At 46.8% G+C, this 22,733-nt stretch overlaps 12 protein-coding genes; 7 read left to right on the forward strand and 5 right to left on the reverse strand.

The window, feature by feature from the left end:
- Positions 1–32: 32 nt before the first annotated feature.
- On the forward strand, positions 33–1,472 carry FFUJ_11212 (uncharacterized protein; the record flags this gene model as incomplete). Its single annotated transcript, XM_023570084.1, has 1 exon — positions 33–1,472. The coding sequence occupies one exon, from the start codon at positions 33–35 to the stop codon at positions 1,470–1,472; it is 1,440 nt and encodes a 479-aa protein (XP_023437251.1).
- Positions 1,473–2,061: 589 nt separating this feature from the next.
- On the forward strand, positions 2,062–2,805 carry FFUJ_11213 (related to ketoreductase; the record flags this gene model as incomplete). Its single annotated transcript, XM_023570087.1, has 1 exon — positions 2,062–2,805. The coding sequence occupies one exon, from the start codon at positions 2,062–2,064 to the stop codon at positions 2,803–2,805; it is 744 nt and encodes a 247-aa protein (XP_023437252.1).
- A 146-nt stretch (positions 2,806–2,951) lies between these two features.
- On the reverse strand, positions 2,952–7,917 carry FFUJ_11214 (related to ankyrin 3; the record flags this gene model as incomplete). XM_023570088.1 has 7 exons in its annotated part: positions 2,952–6,448; positions 6,496–6,525; positions 6,580–6,808; positions 6,861–7,139; positions 7,190–7,255; positions 7,306–7,519; positions 7,574–7,917. The coding sequence occupies 7 exons, from the start codon at positions 7,915–7,917 to the stop codon at positions 2,952–2,954; spliced, it is 4,659 nt and encodes a 1,552-aa protein (XP_023437253.1).
- A 358-nt stretch (positions 7,918–8,275) lies between these two features.
- FFUJ_11215 (uncharacterized protein) lies at positions 8,276–9,199 on the reverse strand (the record flags this gene model as incomplete). Its single annotated transcript, XM_023570089.1, has 1 exon — positions 8,276–9,199. The coding sequence occupies one exon, from the start codon at positions 9,197–9,199 to the stop codon at positions 8,276–8,278; it is 924 nt and encodes a 307-aa protein (XP_023437254.1).
- A 1,005-nt stretch (positions 9,200–10,204) lies between these two features.
- FFUJ_11216 (uncharacterized protein) lies at positions 10,205–12,605 on the forward strand (the record flags this gene model as incomplete). XM_023570090.1 has 6 exons in its annotated part: positions 10,205–11,594; positions 11,642–11,799; positions 11,861–11,885; positions 11,931–12,029; positions 12,077–12,413; positions 12,464–12,605. The coding sequence occupies 6 exons, from the start codon at positions 10,205–10,207 to the stop codon at positions 12,603–12,605; spliced, it is 2,151 nt and encodes a 716-aa protein (XP_023437255.1).
- A 688-nt stretch (positions 12,606–13,293) lies between these two features.
- Positions 13,294–13,812, reverse strand: FFUJ_11217 (uncharacterized protein; the record flags this gene model as incomplete). Its single annotated transcript, XM_023570091.1, has 1 exon — positions 13,294–13,812. The coding sequence occupies one exon, from the start codon at positions 13,810–13,812 to the stop codon at positions 13,294–13,296; it is 519 nt and encodes a 172-aa protein (XP_023437256.1).
- A 778-nt stretch (positions 13,813–14,590) lies between these two features.
- On the reverse strand, positions 14,591–15,810 carry FFUJ_11218 (uncharacterized protein; the record flags this gene model as incomplete). XM_023570092.1 is given in 3 exon segments in its annotated part: positions 14,591–15,331; positions 15,455–15,696; positions 15,711–15,810. The coding sequence occupies 3 exon segments, from the start codon at positions 15,808–15,810 to the stop codon at positions 14,591–14,593; spliced, it is 1,083 nt and encodes a 360-aa protein (XP_023438135.1).
- Positions 15,811–16,277: 467 nt separating this feature from the next.
- Positions 16,278–16,739, forward strand: FFUJ_11219 (uncharacterized protein; the record flags this gene model as incomplete). Its single annotated transcript, XM_023570093.1, has 1 exon — positions 16,278–16,739. One exon carries the CDS (start codon positions 16,278–16,280, stop codon positions 16,737–16,739), a length of 462 nt encoding a protein of 153 aa, XP_023437257.1.
- A 404-nt stretch (positions 16,740–17,143) lies between these two features.
- FFUJ_11220 (uncharacterized protein) lies at positions 17,144–18,192 on the forward strand (the record flags this gene model as incomplete). XM_023570094.1 has 3 exons in its annotated part: positions 17,144–17,248; positions 17,305–17,878; positions 17,942–18,192. 3 exons carry the CDS (start codon positions 17,144–17,146, stop codon positions 18,190–18,192), a joined length of 930 nt encoding a protein of 309 aa, XP_023437258.1.
- A 370-nt stretch (positions 18,193–18,562) lies between these two features.
- FFUJ_11221 (uncharacterized protein) lies at positions 18,563–19,903 on the forward strand (the record flags this gene model as incomplete). XM_023570095.1 has 4 exons in its annotated part: positions 18,563–18,711; positions 18,764–19,199; positions 19,249–19,484; positions 19,534–19,903. The coding sequence occupies 4 exons, from the start codon at positions 18,563–18,565 to the stop codon at positions 19,901–19,903; spliced, it is 1,191 nt and encodes a 396-aa protein (XP_023437259.1).
- A 1,115-nt stretch (positions 19,904–21,018) lies between these two features.
- On the forward strand, positions 21,019–21,597 carry FFUJ_11222 (uncharacterized protein; the record flags this gene model as incomplete). The annotated part of the gene is made up of 1 exon (XM_023570096.1): positions 21,019–21,597. The coding sequence occupies one exon, from the start codon at positions 21,019–21,021 to the stop codon at positions 21,595–21,597; it is 579 nt and encodes a 192-aa protein (XP_023437260.1).
- A 142-nt stretch (positions 21,598–21,739) lies between these two features.
- FFUJ_11223 (uncharacterized protein) lies at positions 21,740–22,628 on the reverse strand (the record flags this gene model as incomplete). XM_023570098.1 has 3 exons in its annotated part: positions 21,740–22,033; positions 22,092–22,222; positions 22,277–22,628. The coding sequence occupies 3 exons, from the start codon at positions 22,626–22,628 to the stop codon at positions 21,740–21,742; spliced, it is 777 nt and encodes a 258-aa protein (XP_023437261.1).
- Positions 22,629–22,733: the final 105 nt, after the last annotated feature.

Raw genomic sequence — 22,733 nt, forward strand, 5'->3', positions numbered from 1 at the left:
ATTCTTCTTCCCTCTTGTTCATTACAACCAAAATGCCTGCCATCAACACTCTATTGATCTCGGATGAACCATCCCTCGTGTATCGATGCGATGACTTTGCAAGCCCTATTGATGTCCGAACTGCCTTCACACTGTCATTGTCCGCAGTGTACCGAAATGAAGTCCCCCTCTATGGGGATTTGGTCCAGATCGTCCACGCAGTAAATACCGACGTGCTTTCTGGGCAACCGGGCCCGATAAAGGACTCTCTTCTGTCTCAGAGACTTGATCTAGAGAGGCACGGTGCCATCAGACTGGGCACTCCATTTGAGCTACGGACTATGGCCCGCCTCTTTGCCATTCTTGGCCTGAAGGCAGTGGGTTACTACGATCTTTCTGTCGCTGGACTACCCATGCATGGCACTTGCTTTCGTCCATTCGACCTAGAATCCTTGAACCAGAACCCGTTCAGGGTCTTTACAACTTTGCTCAGGCCTGAGTTGATCTCCAACGCCAACACGCGTGAACTGGCATTGAAGTTGTTGTCACGACGCCATATCTTCAGCGACAGACTTCTGGACTTGATAAACTGTGCCGAGAAACAAAATTGGCTCTTGCAGATGCATGAAGTTGAGGAATTCATTCAGGAGGCAATGAAAACTTTCAGCTGGATGCCAGAAGCTTCAGCATCAGAAGAAGAATACAGAAAGTTATCCAGAGAGCATCCTATACTTGCTGATATCGCCTCATTCAAGACTGCGCATATCAACCATTTAACACCCCGAACGCTGGATATCGATGCTAGTCAGACACAAATGCGAAAGCAAGGCCTACAGGTCAAGGATCGCATCGAGGGCCCCCCTTCACGTCAATGCCCGATCCTCCTCCGACAAACCAGCTTCCTAGCCCTCGAAGAAAAGATCAGATTCCGCGACGCCAATGGGGATCTTATCCAAGGAAGTCATCGCGCTCGATTTGGAGAGATCGAGGAGCGAGGAGCTGCAGTGACAATTGCGGGGAGAAAGCTTTACGATGAGCTGTTGGCTAAGGCCACAAGCACCATCTGCGAGGGTCCAGGTGCGCAGAGCCTTGAGGCAATGGACAAGGCCATGAATGATGCCTTTAAAGACTATCCTGACTCGTGGTCAGAGCTACGCAAACAAGGCCTCATTTACTGTACTTACAGCGGTACAGGTAAAGGAAGCTTTGATATCACAGGGACGTTATCGCTAGAGGACTTGGTTGACCAGGGATATCTTACAGCCGAACCTATCACATATGAAGACTTCCTCCCATTCTCTGCAGCAGGTATCTTCGCATCGAATCTAGATAAAGGCCAGAACGGGCCTTTACAAGCCAATGGCCGTCCTGATCAGGAAGGCTTTGAGAAAGCTTTAGGAGCTGTGTTGTTGGAGCCCGAAGCCCTGTATGCAGACATCCAGCGAAAAAGTATTATAAGATGCGGCCTAGTACCTACACTGTTTACTCATTAATTATTAGATATGTAAAGCTGCTTAAGTAAGTTTAATATATAAAGCTTAAGTAAATTATAGGAATAGAATATGCGTCTTTTGCAGGGACAGCCGTGATGTTCTACAAGGCTGATCAGGTCAGAACAGTTCCTAGGCCTTCTTTGTTGCGGAATCAATCGCTTCAAGCAATAAATCAGGCGTACAATAATCCCAGTTGCCGTTTTAGTGAGTGAATTGGTCAAACAGGGTGAAGAGTAATGGAGCAAGGCTCTCTAGTCCTGTTACGATGATGGTATGCAGTAATATATCTGATAATACCCTTCTGGTTAATTTAAAGATTTACTTCCTTTCTCTGCCCCTCCTATAGCTGTACTCTTTTTCGTCACTAACCCCCCCTTTTATTATTATTTGTGCATGTCGCCAAGCTGTTCCATGTAAGCCGGATTATAAATCTTCCCTTCTACGCTGCGGTTAATTGGCTCAAGCCAATATTAGTCAGTTATGCCTCATTACTTATAAGATGTATTTCATGCCGGAGCACAGAATATTTCCCTTCTCCTTCGTTTCCCCTACCAGCGTTATTGCACCTTCATTTCATTTCTACATCATCATGGCTTCCAGCGATAACACTGTTTGGATCGTCACTGGCGGCAACAGAGGCATCGGCCTTGGCTTCGTTAAAGCCCTCCTTGCTCGTCCCTCCGTCACCGTCATCGCCACAGTTCGCAATGACCAAGCCCGCACATCTCTCGATGATGCTACTGTCGATCTCGCAAAGGGTGACGGCACAACCTTGAGCATTGTGCAGCTGGACTTTACTACCCCGCTCTCTCCTCACCAGATCCGCAGAGCTTTCGACATCGATCACGTCGACGTTCTCGTCAACAATGCCGCCGCCAGCTTCAAATCTTATCCTGTACTCGACATCCCGACCGATGACCTTCGCTCTGCGTTCGATATCAACACAATCGGCCCCCTTACAGTTGTCCAGGGAGTTTGGCCCTTGTTGCAAAAGTCATCTGCTCCCAAGGTGATCAATGTTTCATCATCTGTTGGCTGTATAACCTACCATGAAGTAGTCGCTGGTGCATATGGACCCAGCAAGGCTGCCTTGAACTGGCTTACGCGTGCTCTGCATTTGCAGAATGCGGACCTGGTAGCTTTTGCACTCCATCCTGGTTTTGTTAATACGGAAATGGGCGAGTCTGCTGCTTCGGAGTGGGGATTTCCTCATGTTATGCTTGAGGGCGTCGAGGAAGCAGTAAAGGGCAGTCTTGGAATTATCGACAGTGCTACGCGAGAAAATGTCTCGGGCAAGTTTGTTAGTTACAAGGGACAGGAGCTTCCCTGGTAAACCAACTCCCTTTGAAGTAGTTTTGTAAGAGCCTTGGGAAAGGTCTGGAGGGAATTAATTCGGTCATGCATTTCGTATTGTTACAGTGATGGCCAAGCTCTATGTTTTGTCGCTTTGGAATTTATTGCTACTACTACATGAATATATTAATACTCCGCAGTCCTAATGGCAATTCTACTGCTTCGATGCATGTAAGTTGACAGTAGACCTACTATCGTCCTGTAACCCCTGCTTATAGCTATTGAAAATGCTGTGTTACCCCTGTTATCAACCGCCTCTATACCGGCATTCCCTGTCTCGAGAAGTACCCTGATGGCCTCCTCATCACACGTCTCAGCTGCAAATATCAAAGGCGTCTGCCCCGACGGATCCTTCGTGTTGATATCGTACTTACCAGATTCGTGAAGTATATTGATCACACCACTATACCCCCTTCTGATAGCCCACCAAAACAAATCTCGCGAAGTGTCATTACTTTCTTTGTGGATAGAGAACCCTTTCGCACCTAGTAGTAGCACAACCATTCGATCCTTGCCGTTGGCTAAAGCCCACGCTAGAGGCGTTTGTCCCACTTCCTTGGAGTAATGCGGATCAACTCTATTGCTGCTGAGAAGAACACTAACAACGCCTTCTTTCCCCATTTGCATAGCCCACAAGAGCGGTGGTTGTGCTTCAAACGTCTGGTCGATATTAATCATGCTCTCATCAAGAAGCAGCTTGATAACTCTTAAATTTCCACGTAGGATAGCCTTCCAAAACAAATCGTGCATGCTCAAAACAAAGAGTAGTGCCTCTTCGTTCCTATCTGCGAAAGCAATCTTGGCCTTGCGCGTATCATAATACTCATCCACGATAGACTGTGCAAAGCCTGCTCTTTTTTCAAAGTCCCCCTGATAGAAACCAACTTTTCCTGTGTTGAGCAGTAACTTGACAATACTCAGGTTCCCAAGCCGAATCGCTACCAAAAATGGTGTTTCGCCATCTCGGTCTCTGACACTTATATCGATCCGGCCTGTGCAGAGAAGTAGATCGACCATATCGTCATCGTTTTCGTACACTGCTTTCATGAATGGTGCAGGTTGGTCTTCCCATCTTTGATTTGCAAGTTCTATGATATTTGCGTCTCTACTCAATAAAATGTCCACAAATTGAAGTTCTCTCATTGTGACAGCTTCATAGAGTAACTGGTGTAACGTCAAAACTCCCCGGCCATCCTCAACAAATGACAGCGCAAGGTCAACCTGAGTAGTTTGTATAATGTGCCCAAGGATTGTCGTATCTGCGTTATACTCTGAGAAAATTGTCTCAGGTGAGTTCCGAAATAAGGCCGAGGCGATATCGTAATGGTGGCTCTGAAAAGCTAGCATTATCGGAGATTCGTGATGTCGATTACTCATGTCTGCCGAGGAGCCATATGTCAATAAGAGGCTGACCGCCGCCGCCCTACCTCCGCGTGTAGCGACAAAGATCGCCTCTTCATCGGCCTCATCCTCTTCATCTTCATCGAAACCGAACAAATTATCAATCTCGACACCCCTGTGTCTCCTTGTATTACCACCGCTTGCAAGCAGAGCATTCAAAAGTTCGAGTAAGGTGTGATTGTCAGCATTGGCCTGATTGAGAAATTGTGCTGTAAAAAAGACAGCTCCGTCAAGGTCCGCGCCCTCGTTTATGAGCTGGTATACTAGTGCCTTGTCCTCTTGACTTATGGCATAAACCATCAGCGACTTCTCGTGTTTAATCTCAGCACCTGCGTCGATCAAGTCTCGAATTACCCTGTCTGCTTTGACGGACATGGCTAACCCCAGAGGCGTTTCACCATCAACATTGGTGGTGTTCACATGGCCGAGGTATCTGCGTGGTACTGCAATGCTACTTGGCGAGTTTTCCGAAGCAACAGAGTCAACCACAGTCTGCCATGTCCTTGAGCGTTCCAGTATCATGAGAGCCATGACTTCATAGTCCTCCCGTAAAGCAAGCTGAAGGGGGTTATTCCCTTCGAGGTCCTTGGCATCCAAGTGTGAGCTGTTCCGCTGCAGTAAAGTATCCAGCAAGCTAGCGGAACCAAACGATATCGCGAGGTGAAGAACAGAGGCATCGGGAAATGGCCAGCCCCTAGGCGCATGTGTACCTTCAGGGTCCATTATTCTCCATATTTTTGCCAGCATCCCAAGGCGTTCTTTCTGGTTCCATTGAATGAGTGTCACCAAGTCACCCTGGCAAATGGCTCCCTCCTCAACGCCCCTAACATGTTCCAGGAGAAATGTCACTCCGTATGGCATTAGCGGGAAGGTAGCTGAGAGCTTCTCTCGGGATAGGCCATTTGCGTTGAGGATTTCTTCCAAAGTCAAATATCTGAGGAAAGACCGCGAAATTTCATAATGGCCCGCTCCAGCTGGGGACCTAGATAGTGACTCATTGGCGAGGAACTTCTGGGCAACAAAATCTGCCGCCGACTGATGTATGAATTGAGCCTCTCTGCTCCATTCTTCACCTCCTGGTTCATATTGCTCGTAGACGTCACGATTCTGGAACTCCACAAGGCCCCTGGATATATGGCGGACACGCATTTCGAATTGGGATACGCAATCCGACCAGTTACCGCGAGCTCTGAGTTCCGAGACTGTTGTATAGGACATGCCTTTGTCAGTAGCGAGCGCCTCTCGAAGCTCCTGGGCTGATAAGGGTCGTTTGGCATAGAGAACCCACTGAAAGAGCTTGGCCATCTGCTTGTGCTTATCCTTGGTCGCCCCCCTCAATATGACATCGTATAGGTCGTCGAGATCTGGTGGAGTTGTCGAGATGATATTAAGTAGATCCTCGATTCTGGCGCCAGTCACCTCCTCCTCCAATACCATATTTGTGATGAGTATGGCCCATTGAAAACCCCCATGAGCCTTCAACAAAATGTCTTTCTCAATCTGTCGCCGCCTTTCCACTGAGCGAACCTCCTTGAGTCGGCCTTCAATGACAAGTCTGATATCTTGGTCATTCCTCTCTTCCACGTAGACCCTCGCCATCGTCTCATGGCCAAGTATTGGGAAATGCCTCGATGAAAAGCAGATCTTGACCATGGATCCCTGTTGCTCCGCATTTTCAACGAGGCTTTTGAGAGATAGTAGTAGGCTTTTGGCATGCTCGCCACACTCGTCAAGCGCGTCAATGAATATGACAACCGGTACCTCTTTAGTCCCCTCCATCAAGAGTCCGGATAGGAATTTCTCCAATTCCTTTTCATTCCATCTCCAGCCATTCTTCTGGTCATATGATCCGTATCGCTTCTCTTTATCTTGGAAGACTTTTGTGAGCTCCGCGAGGTATTTTGGAAACGACATGAGCAAAGAATTTAACAAAGCTCGAAATATGCCTATTGGTGTCTGTTGTAGTTCTATGCCGCGTCCATGGATAAAAAAGGAAGCGATGATTTCCCCAGATTTCCTGCGGCTCATTGTATCAACTGCAAACTTCATGAGAACTGATTTGCCTGTTCCAGGACATCCTTTGATCCAGAAGAGCCCACGGGCTGCATTCATCCATTTCTGATAGTTGTAGTCTTCTAGAAGCCAGTCGCAAGTGTCGCTCGCGTAAGAGATCTCGGAGTATCTGTGCTCTTGCTCAGGGAATGATAGCGATTTCAGGCATTCTACTCAGTATTAGCGGTACGTAACAGCTTTCTGTCTTGGTCCATACCCTGCTCATCACCTGAAAATTGAACACAAGCTGGAAGACATGTAAGTATATTGAGCATTTACCTATCAAAATCTGGCTTCAAACCTTGTGGCCCTTCTCTTATACCTCCAATGCCAGGCCGTCCTCGTGAAATACCAATTATAGGACGGAGTGCGATTAACACTCTTCGGTACAATTGATCATGCACACCGCTGTATTTCACCATCTCAGAGTGGTTGCGGTTGATGGGATGCTGCTTTTGACATCCGCATGTTGCCGAGAATACCTCTACCAACACTTCGCTAGGACCAGACATGTCCCATTTTCCATTTATCTAGAAGCGGTGTTAAGAACAGACAATGTTTCTCGACGCCTAGACAACTCACCCAAACTGCGGTTGGGGACTTCTCTGTCTCATAGAACGACACAACAGAAAGGCCCCTCGCCTTTGATATTTTGCTAAAGTCATTCTGTAGATGATCTAGAAGTGACGAATTCTTGTTAAGAGATTCGAGTAGTGCCCGATTGGGGTTATCCTTTACTAAAGGGATCAAACACTTGACTTCCAAGCCTCGATGAGGAACCCCAAAGAAGGCGAAGCCGCAAACGGCGTTTAAAATTGGAAAGTCGCGCCCGAGAGGCTCTTCTTGTAGTAATCGGACGGCCTAACTCCTGTTAATTGATAGTCCTTCTAAAGCATTTTTCGATCACTCACCTCTTTAACGACAAGTCCACCCAGGCTATGTCCGATGAAAAGTATCGAACGAGGTTGGTTCGGGTCCTCTTGGGCATTAGTTGTTGAAAACAAAGGGGAAATATTTGGTCAAATACATAAGTATCCTCAAGGTCAATCTGCAGTGCGCGTCCTAGATCTGTCAAATTTTGGAAGGCGCTGCTCTTGGAAAGCTTCGTATCATATCCATAAGTTAAAATCCTTGCATTCGGGATGTCTGATGGAAGCGCATCCCGAAGCCAAACGAAGCGGCCATTCTTTTCCTTGAATGAACCCAAGGCATGCCCCCCAAGGCCACAAACTGCAACCAAGCTAGTGAGGAACGTTAGCAAAAATACATTGATAGACTAATTCCGGTCAACTCACTCAATATGGCAATCGTTGTCGTTTGTGCGGTGAAAAGGTGTGAAACCTGTAAAGTGTGTGTCGAAAGCAAGAGACCTGCTGAAATCGATGTCGTTACCATCGGACAGGTTAAAACTCCACTCAGTCTTTGTGCGATCGGATAGACATTCTGGAATTGAAGGAAAGCTGAGTGTAGCGATCTTGCTATTGGGATCGGTGGGGGAACATGCAAGCGAGTAGACAGTAGGACTGGCGCTAGGCTCGAGTGCCAGAGTTTTCTGAATAAGGCTGCAGACCTCACTCCGAGTCTCGCAATCACGCGGAATGCCCCGTAGTCTGAAGTTTTTGTGGCTAGCTGCTGCCATCGCGGATACTGCCTGCGCTGCAGGTAAACATGTACATGCTCGAATAAGACTGAGGGAAAAAGATGGAAAACTTTGAGTCGGAGAGAGATATGAGGAGGGCGTATCAGGACTTCGTCTGCGGCTGAAAAGCTGGAATAGGTGCCCAGAATGTCTTGTATGCATGAGTTAGGGGTGATGGGTCCTCGGCGAATGATAACTCCCGCAGCCATGCAGGGGAGGGTTGAAAATAGGCAGAAGTGCAGTTCTCGGTGAATGCAGCTTCACCGACTCTGCGCCACTAACGTCACAGGGCTAACTCAACAAATCAGATCACTGTGAAAAAAGAGGACAATGATAAAGGACGTACTGTACTTTGCTATCAGACCACGACTCGTTCAGTCTTCACCAGACGGCGCCTTTCTTTGATAGCGAATTTCCACTCTTTAGCAATTTTCCAAGACAGCAGAACCCCAAGCCCAATGAGAAGGCCGAAAGAGACCAAGATCGCCAAAACGCTGACACCAAGCGCCAGCCCCTGCCAGTTGGCACCGCCACCTGTTTCAAGTGAGGCCACCACCTGTAGTCCACTCAAAGTCACAGAGGTAATTCCGAATGCGAATAAAATCGGCGCGTAGAAACTTGCGAAGTACTGTCCATATTGGAAGTCAATTCTCTGGAAGTAGGACTTGTGCAAAATGATCGGAGCATAAAAGTTAAGGCGAGTGAGGCGGATTTGACCATAGGCATAACGTGGGGAAACATCCTTATCCAGGATGTTATGAAAATCAGAGGTGAAGTCGCAGAACTGCTCCCAAGAGATACCTTCTGGGATAAGACAAAGAGTAGGATCCTTGGCGATGCGAAAATCTGATTCATGCTGGATGAGAAAGAAGTATGTGCGTAGATAACCCAAGGTTGCGCGTCGAATACGCACGTCGTCGCTCGTATTGTTACTGCAAAGATGCTCTCTCCAGAAGTCGTGGGACCCGATAAATTGTGGAAGAGGCTTGATGAAAACACGGTCGTTAATCCATACGAGATGTAGCTTTGGGTTCTCTGTCACGACGATCGACCGGCCTTGTAATAGCTGTCGATGCAGTGGCCATATATTTGTGCTATCTTGTTTTGACATCCACCAGAGCTTATCCGAAACTCGATCTAAGTCGTCTGAGCAAAACTCAGACATGAGTAGTTTCTTGATTTGATCGCTGCCGTGATGAGGAACTCGAGGGAATCCTGGCACGTACCCGCTCTGCTGGTCCCGAAGCAACGAATGTTCTGGTCTAAAGGGCGGTTTGAACATGTTAGGAAACATGAAGATGTTCGTGTTGGAAGGTTTCGAGATACAGCCTCACCTGGGCTCATTGCAACACGCCAATTTATTTCAGATGACGACGAGCCGGATTTCCCAGTGTAAAAATGTCGATCAGCTGGACAACCGATTGTCAGGCTGGCGTGCCACTAGGCCTCAGCGCTTCAGGTCGCGATGCTATTGGCTGACAATCAGTGCCGTAATGTAATTTCAACCTCCCTGTATTTCGTCCTTCATAGATTATTAAAGAACAAGCCAGTGTTTATCCTGTCTGTTTGTAAAAGGAATTTTATTCAATCATCTCGTCAACCCAGTCCAAATTCCACTCAATATGCTCAACCAGCACTCAAACATCTCAAACAAGTTAATATCAACTCTTGAGTACTGCCAAGTCGGTACCCTCAAGCAGGCAGGGCTTAATATTCCTAAGCTCAATGGTTGTTTAAGGATTGTAGCTGAAGGCGACTATAACTCACTTCAGGAATAACTTCTTTTCATGATGGATAAGTCTGCCTGATCATGTCACCAACATGGAAGAGATAGAATTGCAAGATTATGTTTCCCTTAAAGCCTGTGTCTTTTGGGGGGCCCGGGGAAGTTCCACAATGCTGATTCCCCGCATAAACACATGTAATTCAGCATTTTTATCATGCCATGGGTGCATTCGTTCAAATTTCCGCCGGCTAATTAAAACTAAATCCTACATTTAAGCAGGGCTAACTATTGGTGGAAGAGATTAAAGATCGTCAGACATAATGTATCACTGCAGAACTTCATTATAATATTATGCGACTCGCGCGGCTATGAGTAGAACATGCTACCTAAGCATGGTGATCATCTAGAAAACAGCACTCTAGAAATGAGGGGCAGGATTTTGCCTAAACTTTGGGTTAATCGGGCTTATCACATGTAGTGGTTCAATGTATCTCGTAGGTATAATGCCAACTCGAGACTAAAAGTCAATCGACCATCCATTCTTCCGTATACTGTATAACCATGAAGATGCATCTACACTTTGTTTTCCTCTTTGCTGTCCGCTTCTCAGTGGCCGCACATATCTTCGTTGATCGGAAAGGACAGGACTATAATCCTGGGTCAGCCGGCAAGCCTGTGAAGAGTATCCGAAAAGCACAAGAGCTTGTCCGTGAACTCATTCCGTCCGCACAAGATGACATCACTGTCCACCTTGGCCCAGGTACTTGGGTAATTAACGAGCCCATCAAGTTTAACAGTGAAGACTCCGGTACCAATGGCTTAACGGTGACATGGGCTGGTTCAGATACGGTCATCTCTGGAGGACACAAGATTATCGATTGGACTGAAGGCAAGAACGGGATATGGTCTGCTTCCGTCCCGAAGGGGACGAAATCCCGTAACCTCTACATAAACGGATTGGCTGCACAGTATGCTCGACGGCGAATCCGCAATCGGACAGATTTTGAGTACACCAAAATCGGAATGACCTGGAACAGCTCGGATTACGACTGGATTATGAACACCCCAGGCATTGAGAATGGCGAGCTTCGGACGATAAATTCATTTACGGATCGTGTTGCGCTCATCGAAAAGGTTAGCAACCGCGTCCTTGTGATGAAGAAGGATATATGGGCCAATCAACTCATCGGTTATGACCAAATCGCAGAGCCGTTTTGGGATGGAGGCGTTTGGATTCAAAACGTCAAAGCCTTGCTGACTGACGGCGGTCAATTCTACCTTGACAGAAACGAATCGACTGTCTATTACAAGCCATTGGAAGGCGAAGATATGGCCACCGTATCTGCCTATCTCGGCATCCAAGAGGTTCTCATGGTCGCCGGTGGAACCTATAAAGAGCCGATTCACGACTTGCACTTCGAGGGAATCGCCTTTAAGCACAGCACTTGGCTAAGACCAGACACCTATGGTTACATAGATCAACAGACTGGTGGTTACATGGGAAATGATAGCCTGTGGCCTAATTTTGAAGCATCGAGGCCCCATTGGTGGCAGATGCCCAGCGCAATCCAAGTCAGCGCGGCATACAACATCACCATAGAGTCTTGTACTTTTCGAGAACTTGGAGCTGGAGGCATCGGTGTAGGAAATGACAAGAATGCGCACCTGACGGGCGTTGGCCTTGGGGCGAACAACATCCATATTGATGACAATTATTTCACGCAGGTGATGGGGAATAGTATCACCGTGGGAGGTATACAAGCCGATGCACACCACCCATCACAGCCTCAGATGCTTGTGTCAGACATTCACGCCTCCAACAACATATTCAACAACAATTCAGTCCTCTGGTCATCCACCGTCTCCATTCTCTTTACATACACGCAATTCTCTTCCATAACACACAACGATGTTTATAACCAGCCATATAGCGGTATTTGCCATGGTTATGGTATGGTTGGTTCCTCCATGACGAATAAGACTGCTAATGGGTTCTAGGCTGGGGAAGCAATGATGAAGGAGGGAGCCCAGAGTACGTCAAGCGAGGCCTTTACAATTACCAACCACTCTATGATACACCCACCGTCATGAAGAACAATTTGATTGAGGGAAATTTGATTCATCATTTTGGTCAATCTCATACTGACTTTGGAGGCGTATACACGCTTTCACGGTCGCCAAACACAATGGTGTCATCTAACCTCATCTATGACGCAGGCTGGCAAGCCCTATATCCTGGCACGTAACTTATATAAATCATCGTAATGTTTGCTGATACTCGGAACAGATGAAGCCTCAAGAAACATTACCTGGTTCAACAATCTGGGTTTCACTTCAGGAAAGTATTATGCGCCAAACGATTGGATTCCGGAGCAGCTCACCGGATGTATGTTCATCATGTATATGAGGCAGATAAAGTGCTGACATGACCAGGGAACACAGTGATTGATAATTGGGGTAAACTCGGAGTCAAAGACAACGAGGTCCTAGATGGGTTCCCAAATCATTCCGGAAGACGTAACAACACGTTCCTACGAAACTACCTTGCGCCCTACATAAATGGAACAAGCCTCATAGCACAGCGAGCTGCATATCGTGCAGGGGTTATCCCGTCAAAACGCAAGGGAAGGCCTATCACAAACGATCCAAATATCTCAGATGCCTACTTGGATGTCAAAGTCAGCGATGGACATGTCGTTGTTAACGTGACTAACTTTGACGATTGGGACTTCAGAGACGTTGTTTTCCGTATCTCGGGCCGTGGTATCACGTTTACAAGAAAGTTTACCCCGCACTCAATCCCTGCTGATGGTTCTGCAGCGGCGGTGTATACTTTTTCTGGTTCCCCGAAGGGAAACGCCACCGCCTGGGTGAGCTATGCAAATCCGAGAACACAAAGGTATCGCAGAGAGAAGGCGTTTTCTCTAACTATGTAGCGAGATACCCAGCCTGGATTGCATGAGCCTCAAGGAGTTGTCAGTTGTCACCGGCCTGCTTTTCACAGCGACTACCTAACAGTCAGACACTTAACGCTACAAACTTATGATAGCGGTCTTTCCTAGCTCCAGAGTGGCAGATAAGAACAAGTCTATTCTTGAAGTATATTCTTAAGTACCTGAAGTATTATTTATTGCGTTGGTTTCCAAATGGCGGCTCGAAATGCCTCATGTCGAAGAATACGCCATGTTCTCTTGTAACGTACTTGCGGAGTTTCTCCCCTGGTCATAAACTCCGCTCAAGGCCCAAGCCCGCAGCCTTGTCCAGTAACTCCGCGAGATACATATCTACCCAACTACCGAACGTTGGAGATCAAAACCCCGGGCTAGATGTGGGGCGGAGCGATGTGGGATGTCAATTCCGCAGATCTCGGGGTCTTCAGCAGGCTGCACGGTCAGAAATGTGACTTTACAGCCAATTTACTACCGATTCTAGCTCATAAAACACATCTTTTGTCCTCGCTATACCGGACCCTAACTATCAGCAATCCAGTAACGGCACCATTGTATACGGGAACTTGTCTTTTCTGTCCAATAACAACATAATATAATACATCAATCTTTCTCTATAAACCCTTATCTTTATAGGGGACAAGAAAAAGCATAAAGATGACTATCCCATGTCGCTGAATTTATTAACAACCCCCCTTCAGCTCAGCTTACCCTCTTCGCCTTCTGTTTGCCCATCCATTCCGGTTTCATAAACAACACGAAAACCCTAAACCCTAACATGACACCCATTGCCAACCCAGAGCCCCAAGTCAGCTTGGTAGGATAAATCCCACTATTGGTCTCCCCTACAACCCAAGCCTGCCAAAACAAGAGCGGTAAAGCCATACCCTCAAACGAGGCTAGCATCCGATACGTTAACCGCCTCGTTTCCACCGCTCCAGCTTTATTTGGGATCCCAAGTGCTATTGGTACCGTCATGGCGGCTAGGCTGATGCCGAACAGTTGCATCACAGGGACAGCGTGAGAGGCCGCAGACGGGTCATCGGTTGAGTACATTCGTTTGAAAGCTTTTTCCGCGTTGAATACCATGGGGATAGCCAAAAGGATATTGAACGTCGATTCAGCGACCGATATAATTCGGACAATGGTACCAGAAGCTGATGGATCAATCTCCATTGACACTTTGGCGTCAGTTCCGATGCTTTTGTTTGTGTTTGCCATAATTGTGCGTGAGGGGGATTACTGCTAGTGTTTCTTAATCGAAGCAGGGTATTATGTAGAGGTAAAGACCCAAGGGCCTGGAATGAGGCTGTCTTATAAACCTATTCACGGCCAGGGATAGTAATCAATTGTTACGTTGCCTTCAAGCTCAAACCCCATAACCAACTAGTGGCCCAGATATTCCAGTGGTCTGAGTGGTCCGGGAAGCTCGGATATCTGCCATAACGCAAAGCTTAACGTTATGCTTAGTGTTATGCTGGGTATCTAGACCTTGAAAATAAGGTATCTACCAATATCTTTACTTTACTATATGTAAATACCAAGAGCTCCATATAAATAAGTTTGCTGTAACGTTTATTAACCCAAGTCTTGCCACTCTGATAAACTAGCTACCTTCGATTTTAATACATAAGCAGCATAACCATCTATTAGATTACAACTTATTATCGCATAACATGACACCATGATAAACCGTGCCCACTATAGACATGTGCTAAAGTAACTATGGCGCACTAAGGGTCCTTGATCAAAAGCAATCAAGAGGCAGATCGGGTGAATTGAGGCGCGGGAGTCCACATTTTCCCGGAAATGCAAACTTAGGGAACCTGACTTCCAGAGTCTGTTTTTAATATTCTGGGTTCTGTCCGACATATCGCAAACTTGATCAGATTATACGAATGTAAATGAGATATAGAAGAGTCCTCGCTCTTATCTTGAACGCCAACGGCAGGTAAATTGATCTTGTTGACTTGAAATATCTTGACTAATTACTGAGCAATTAATACCCAGGGAAAATAAAGGATTTCTCTGGAGCTATATTCTCTGTCCCTCCGTCATTAGGTAAGCCACCTAGGAATCCCACCTGCAGCGTGTAAAGGTCCGGATTAGCTTTCAGAGCTTGGGCCTGCGTGATTACATGCTCTAAATCCTGTTGGACATCAAAGTATCTTCCATTTAGGCAATCCTTTGCAATACCAGTGGCCAAAGCCACTGATACCATGCCACTCAAATAAGGAGAATCTTTGAAGCCCTCCAACACTTGAGCCATTCTCTTGAGGACATGGGGGTATTGACCCATTATCTCATCTAAATGGGCTTCATGGAAGGTTAGGAAAGAGCTATGCGTTATTTTATAAAGGAGCAAAATACCTGCAGATGTCATCTGTGAGGGCACGGCACCTGGATGGATGGAATACATCTGAATCCCATCATGACCTCCCAGTTCCAATTCAGCTTGCCAGCAGCTGGTAAGTCGTATCAGTGCGGCTTTACTAGCACAGTAAGTGGTGTTAAAGGGGATATTGACCGTTCCGCCCCTAGAGGCTATGTTGATTATAGTACCACTTCGGGCCTGGATAAAGCTTGGCATAACCAGACTCATCAAATACATAGGGCCATTTAAATTGATGGCCCAGTCTTGAAGGATAGCTGTGGGATCTTTTTTGTGCATCTGTTTGGGTCGAGCATTGTCAGCAAGGTCAGGCTTGTCGGATTTGGCTGTTAGCGAACCGGTCCTATACTATCCACCCCAGCATTGTTGATAAGTATGTCGATATTGCCCAAGGTACTTTCCACCTTAAAAATTGAGTTTAGTTGGTTACTTGGTTTAATTAACTGGGTGAACCAGTGAGACATTGCTTACTTCCTTTATGAGATTCTGGCAGCTGTCCAAGTCGGACACATTGCATTGAATGGGTGTGACGGCTGTGGCACCGAGAGTTCGACATCGATTCAGAAAATCGGGAGAAGGTTCAGTTCGGTTAAAAACAAGGACCAGGTTAGTCCCGGCAACAGAGAAGCACTCTGCCAGTGCCCGACCAATTGTTCCAGTCGACCCTGGCCCGAATCTCAAATCAGCATTTTGAGGAGAACTAAGGGTAGCCTCTATTGATACTTACCTGTAATTAGAGTCACTTTGTCTTGCAACGATGCCTTGAATTTGAGAGGGTGAATGAATGGATAAACCTCATTGTGCAAGCCAGGTTTAAACGAATCCATGACTTGCAAGATGGTTACGAAATAAGATATCATCAATCGCAATGTAACCCAAATAAAGTTATCAAATTATTTTGCAATGATTATATATTGTAAAGTTGTCAGGACTGGGCTTTGAACAGTAGTACCCCGCGTTTTCCGATCTGGATCTTGCTGACTCGGCTCCACGCAGATCATATCGGTAATGCAATCTTAGAAATCGGAATTTTGCTGCCTCGGCTCCACCTACCCTCCACCCACCCGAGTTTATTGGTGTTTCAAGAAAAGTTCGTCCTAGAGTGAAATGTGTATGGGGGAAACCCCTGTACCTTTACCTTTACTGGGCTTATAATATTTAAATAGATAGAGTAAGTTTAGTTGTTTCCAATCTTATGAGAACTTATCACTCATCCTTGAAGCTTTTCTGGGACAACTATCACAAATAAAACATAGCTCCTATCTAAAGCTTGTTTCTGCTTCTTCTTATCACTATGTCAAGAGACGCACTTCTTGTCGACGTCGAAAAGACCTGGAACGAGCACCTTATCGATCAGCCTACGCAAACTGCTGAACAAATTAAAGCTGGCAAAGCACTCATTGAGCTTTTCTTAGCCACTTTCGTATACCATGACTACAACCGCACCCGCGAATTAGTCTCTGAGGATTACATCCAGCATAACCCCACACTTGGGACTGGAAGAGAGTCTATCATCGAATTCGCCGAGAGAGAAACCACAGACCCCAACAGACCTTTTAAGTGCAACTGGAAGCGCATTCTGGTTGATGGGCAATTCGTAGTTGCCCACATTCATGTGGAGGCTTATGATGGAACTGATGGCGTGAGAGTGGTAGAGATACTTCGGTATGAAAAGGGTGTTTTTACGGAGCACTGGGATACTGCCGCCCCGGTTCCCCCCAAGTCAGAGTGGAAGAACCAAAATGGCCTGTTCTAAATCAAATAAGAACTGGTATTAGGTCTAGGAATTATACAGCCGTTGACCTCCTTATGCAAACTACTCAGGTCGACAACTTCGTGGATGCTTTGCTGCAGAGGGATGCAGATATCGTAGAAGTGTGGAGTCAAGCTTGAATCAGCATTTGAGGGTTCTTAAATTCTCTGTTACTAAGCTCAGGATTAATAGCGAACCAGATATCAACAATACCCAGGGCCAGGTGACTAGGGTGGAACGATGTGGGATGTTGCTTGTGGAGACCCCGGGTCCTTTGTCAGCCAGTAGCACCAGCACCAGCCTCCACAATCGGAGATACAAGTATATAAACCAAGATACAATTTATTTAAAATTACAGAACAACTTTACACATCACTGTTTATATCTTATCTTCAACACCATTCATCATGCCTGTTGTAGCTATTGCAGGAGGTACTGGTAGTGTTGGCCGCTTTATCGTTGAAGAGACCATCGCAGATGGCAATTTTGAGGTCATCATCTTAGGCCGAAAGGTTTGTGAATGAGTGCCAGATATCGGGATACCCAAGTTAATCATCTCTACACTCAGGCCAATCTATCGCTGGAGAGGGAGCTCGGAGCACGTATTCTGCCCATTGATTACTCCAATCCCGATAGCATCACAAGCTTGCTCGAGGATAACCACGTCGACGTCGTGATTGCCGCACTGAGTGGACATACACCTCCCGAGCAGGAGATTGGTCTTATCCAAGCCGCTGCGAAGTCTAAAACCACGAAACGATATATCCCCAGCGTCTGGGGAGTCAAGTATCGTCCGGAGCATTCCTGGTTCTTCAATGCCGCAGCCAAGCTGTCCCTCTTTGATGCACTGGAGGAGACCGACCTGGAATGGACCGCAGTTGCAAATGGCTTCTTTCTTGATTATTGGGGTGCCCCGAATCTCAAGACTTACCTCGACCCCCTGACTATAGTTCTTGACATTCCTGCGAGAAAGGCCGCGATCCCAGGCAACCCGAACCAGCCAGCGGTTTTCACATACACGAGGGATGTTGCCAAGTTTACAGCTAAGCTCTTGACGCTGGAGAAGTGGGAGCCAGTATCGTATATTGTCGGCGACAGGCTTACGTGGAATGAATTTACACGCCTTGCTGAAGAGGTAACAGGTAACATAAGTTCTCCAACATCAGTAATATGCTCTACTTATCGAAACTAACAAGGATCATCAGGCGACAAATTTGAGATCACCTACGACTCAGTTGAGTTGCTTAAATCGGGAAGGGTCACGGAGCTTCCGGGTCACATGCCTGTCTACCCCTTCTTCCCCAAAGGAAAGCTGCAAGCCATGCTAGCCGAGCTTGGTGTCTTGTTTGACCAGGGCGTGTTGGATTTCCAGCCGGAGAAGACTCTTAATAGCCTTTTCCCAGACATCAAAGTTATGACAGCCCAAGACGCTTTGGAGATTGCATGCAAGAAATAGTCTATTCGCGTGCTATCAGAGTGCTTAATAAAGCTCTTGAATATTTCGTCGTTAATTGATTCCTCGCATACTTACAAGTCAATTATGCCATCTGGATCAAATACCTAGAAGGGGATCCAAACGTTTCGTAAACTTATCTGCATTTGGATAGTTCGGTTCAAAAAAGTGCTGTTCTCTTGAAAACAACGTAACCCAATCAGGTAAAGTCAGAATTTTGCATCCCACATCGCTCAGCCAAAATCCCACATCGCGCGTTTTCGTCGATCCACAACAGGAGATACGCTGAACAAAGAATAAGCACCCTCCATCCCACATCGCGCCTCACGAGCAGTTCAAGTCCTTTATCAACTTATCATATTCTAGATCTCAAATGTCTTCTGACCTATCCCGATTCTACTGCAACTATACGGGATGCGAGCGGTCATACAAGAAGAAGGAGCATCTCCTACGCCATGAGAGGGATCACTTAAACTTACGCTCATTTGCATGCAGGCTATGCCCAGCTACTTTTAATCGAAGGTGGGTGCTTCGGTCTGTCTCAGTCCTGGCTTCTACATGCTGAAACCTCAAGTGATCTGCTCAAACGCCACGAGACAATCAGCCATCCGCTTGGCCAGGGTGTTCTACAAGAAGACGCTGAACCATCAACAGAAGAGAGAGTGCCTGAATCACAAGAAGCTGTACCTGCATATGAGCTGGGTGAGTCTCCTGTGAATGCATTGGACTCTTTTCTTGGCACAGAACTTCAGGATTTAAATCTGGCTTCAAATCCAGCCATGCAGCTACTCCAAGAATCATGTCGGAACGAGCTTGAATCGTCTTACTTTTTGCACTTTCACCCCCATTGGCCTCTGCTGCATAAAAGAACGTTCTTGCAATCAGAGTCTCCTCCAGAACTGACTGCTGCCGTTTTAACAGCTGGACTATGGGTGCTTGACACTTCAGAGACCAGGGACAAAGCCCGATTTTATCACGATGCCTTGCTAAAGACGCTTTATGAACAGCTCGTGAGATCAATAATTCCTGTTAAACATCATTTATCTGATATTCATATAGTTCAAACTTCCCGAGTTAGCTACTGGCTCATCTGGTTCTCGAGCTGAGTTCCTCCCTACATTCCAGGTTCTTCTCATTTCCCTGATCATCTGCACCTACCGTGGGGTAGAGACATTTCCATCCCCCTTGTTTCACAGCAAGCAGGTATGGCAGTTGTTCCAATCGATGGGAGTATATGATCAAAAGGCGATCGACGATCGAAACTCAAGTCCGATGATCCGCGAGTGCTACCAGCGGTAGGCCACATCCCCCCCTTACCCGAACGTGCTGTACTGACATGGCAAGGCTGGCCCTTTTGCACTTCAAGGTGCACGTCCATCTCAATTCTATCTTGATGAGTCACTTTTCTCAGTTTAAGCCGTTCGACTACCTGACGCCGAGCATGCTCAAAGTTCGAATTCCCTCATCGGGCTTACACTGGGAGGGTGGTGACGGGTCAGTTCCCTGCCAGGGACACGGATCACGAACGGTCGCCGATTTTCTCGGTGACTATACTGAATTGACTCGCTTGTCGGATCTCATAGCTTGGGACTTTACTTTAGGTATGGTTATTGGATGCTACTTGGTGAGACCGGCTGGGGAGACTCATCGTCAATTGATGATCCGGTTAGATCCATTCTTATTTATTCATTTGAAGTCTTCTGAAGACCCATAAAATTACTGTATGTTTACTATAAATTTATCCTCGAAGCAGAGTAGTCGCTCTTCTCACTTTCAAACAAGGAGACCACGTCAATATACGCTCTTCTATGTCTCCCAATCTGATTTGTTAACGCACTTCCGCGATGCTAAGCTGATTCCAAGCGGGACCAGGCCCTGCACGAAATATCTCAGGATATTGAACTATTAGTATCTTATAAATTTACATAAAAGAGCTGGACTGCTAACGAGAAGCAATTCCATCAGTTAATTTTAAGGTCTACTCGTTTTGTTAACTGCCTACATAATGACATTGTCTTTGGTATAGGGTATTATTCTTATCCTAGAGCTTTTATCTAGTGATTACCAGCCAGGGTTAGTAACCTATACAATTAATCTAAACCTGACGAACTGCAAATAAAAAAGAAAACATCTATAGATTAAGATCAAGTTTCATCCTATTTATACAAGCATTCAAATCTGGCGATCCAGTCTGTAAGTCCAGTGTAGCACAATACGACAATGGCTTTTGAGTGAATACAGGTAGTAGGCCGAGTGATGTCGTCTAATGTACTTTTTAGGGTCTCGGCTAAAATGGCTGTCTGTACTATGAGCTCATCGAATCACTATCTTATAGCTTAAGATAAGGACGTCTTGGATGGGGAGCTATATGAGTTCCCAGATTTCTCCTCCCTCAATCTAGCGGTGGGTATTTTGGCATCTATAAATAGATTCAACGGAACATGCCGTGCTCGGTCTCAAGGTGATTGGTCAGATTCTCATGGCGTCCCCACAGACCTGTCAATCTTAACCTGGCGTGCTTGAGTCGTGCCGCTCTTGTTCGGGGCCTTGGGCGACTCCGAACTTGAATCTTGGCGATGACTTCGTCATTCTTCTGTTATCAATCTCTGCAACAGTCATCAATGCTCCTCATTGCCACGCCGGATAACGTGTTTCCCTACGCTAGACACGCCACTTGGCTCTCAGACACCATCTATTTGTCACTTTACTTGAGCCTCATTCAATCGAGGGACAACCAGGGTTCTCATTCGTCGTAAGATTGCTGGAAAACGACCAATCCGCTACCATGTCGTATCTGACGGATTTTAGTTCGCAGTGATATAAGCGAGCATGCGCTCGCAGCACCACTGCTTCGTCAATGTGCCAATACCCCGCCACATCCCTCACCAAACTGTCCTCGACTACATACAGACATACGAGCCCGTGTTACGCCACAACCCTGGCATGAGATCATGGGAAAAGTCAGATTTAGACTATGCACTCGTCGCCAATGATCGATTCTTCGACTCATCAGATCCAGGGCAAAGTCTATGTTGTTATCAGGCTTATGAGGTCATGCGACTCGGACCGGGGGTTCAGAGGGATTTAAAATGGCCGATTATCTTCCAGAGAGTGCCGAATGGAATTGTATCGAGGACAGATGCGCCTGCGGGTGTGATAAGCTGGACGCAGTGGTATGTCAGGCCTAGACCCAGTGAGGCAGCGGCGGATTCTGTTAGCACGCCCAGTACAGCTACACCGTCAAGTTCGGAGGATGACAACTGGGAGGTATATGGGATTGTGACAATTGAGGCGCATAGGATGTTGATGCCATGGGTCGCTACGAAATCGGAGAGCTATCAGGTTGTAATTGGGCAAGGGATGGTGGATGATGCATGTTCAAAGTTTAGCTCTGGAGAGATTTCGTGACAATACGATATACCAACTGCACCAAAACAAGTATCCCAGCACCTTGCTCCTGTTCAGTCCCCGTTTGACGTCTAGTTCCGGTCTCTCAGCTGACAGAAGTTATCCGTCAACCTAAGCAGGCCTGAAATGATCACTACAGGACTCAGCATCGCTTCGGCAAAGCTCTACGGCGAGTCGGCTTCTGAGCCAGCTCAATCTCAGCATTCCTTCGACGAACCAAGCCCGGAAGCCGCTGGCCACTGGCATACACCCAGTGAGGAAGCTCTTGGGAGATTACAGTGTTGGGATCTTCCCCGTTGTTCAGACGCCCAACAAGAGTAGAAGATTGAGCATTTCCGCAGCCCATGTTGAAAGCCCAACTTATGAGGGCACCATATTGGTTCCTATTGAGCTTTGCTTTGCTGTTGAGCATGGCTGTGAGGCAGACTTCAAAATCCTACAGAGGCAGACATGATTAGTGATAAAGATCCTTTCTCCTAGCGACGAGAACGAACCTTCATGTCATCTACCAACAGCTTCTTTCCATTCGCGACAGAAAGCGGAATGGGATACTTGACTTCGCTGCACTGGGGTGCATCACATAGATGGCCATACCCCACTGTCGGATTTCCGGTAGGATCGCTGTCTGGAAACCATCAGCCTCAGTCCAAGGAGCAATTACCCCCGAGACTTTACTAACAAACATCGGGTCTGAAGCCCTCGAAGCTGGCGATGAGATTGACAGTCGCCGCATTCGACTTGGGCGGTCTACACGAACGGCACTTCGAAGTCACGTACCCGCTTGATCCTGTAGCGACATAGTAGTCGGACACGTAGCACCCGAACGTCGTCTTGTCCCAGAGGGTGCTGCCTCCAATGTAGGTGCCCTCGGTCTGGCAGGTGATGGTCACATCAGTACCCTTGACAAAGTGTGTCTGGATAGCATGACTTGTCGTTGGACCGCTGCGGCATCTGACGCCCTCGTCTGTGATGAGAAAAGCGGTGCTAGACGCGGCTGCAAGAAAATGGGCTGCGAAGGTGTGAGATCTCATAGTGAATTAGTGACTGTAACTTGGTTGACGGACGAAAGAGTTGTTGATCTGAGAACAAAGGAGTGCATGAGCTCCTGTCTTATATTTACAAATGTCGCCAAAGTC

The sequence above is a fragment of the Fusarium fujikuroi genome, chromosome FFUJ_chr11, assembly GCF_900079805.1.
Source record: "Fusarium fujikuroi IMI 58289 draft genome, chromosome FFUJ_chr11".
Taxonomy (NCBI): domain Eukaryota; kingdom Fungi; phylum Ascomycota; class Sordariomycetes; order Hypocreales; family Nectriaceae; genus Fusarium; species Fusarium fujikuroi.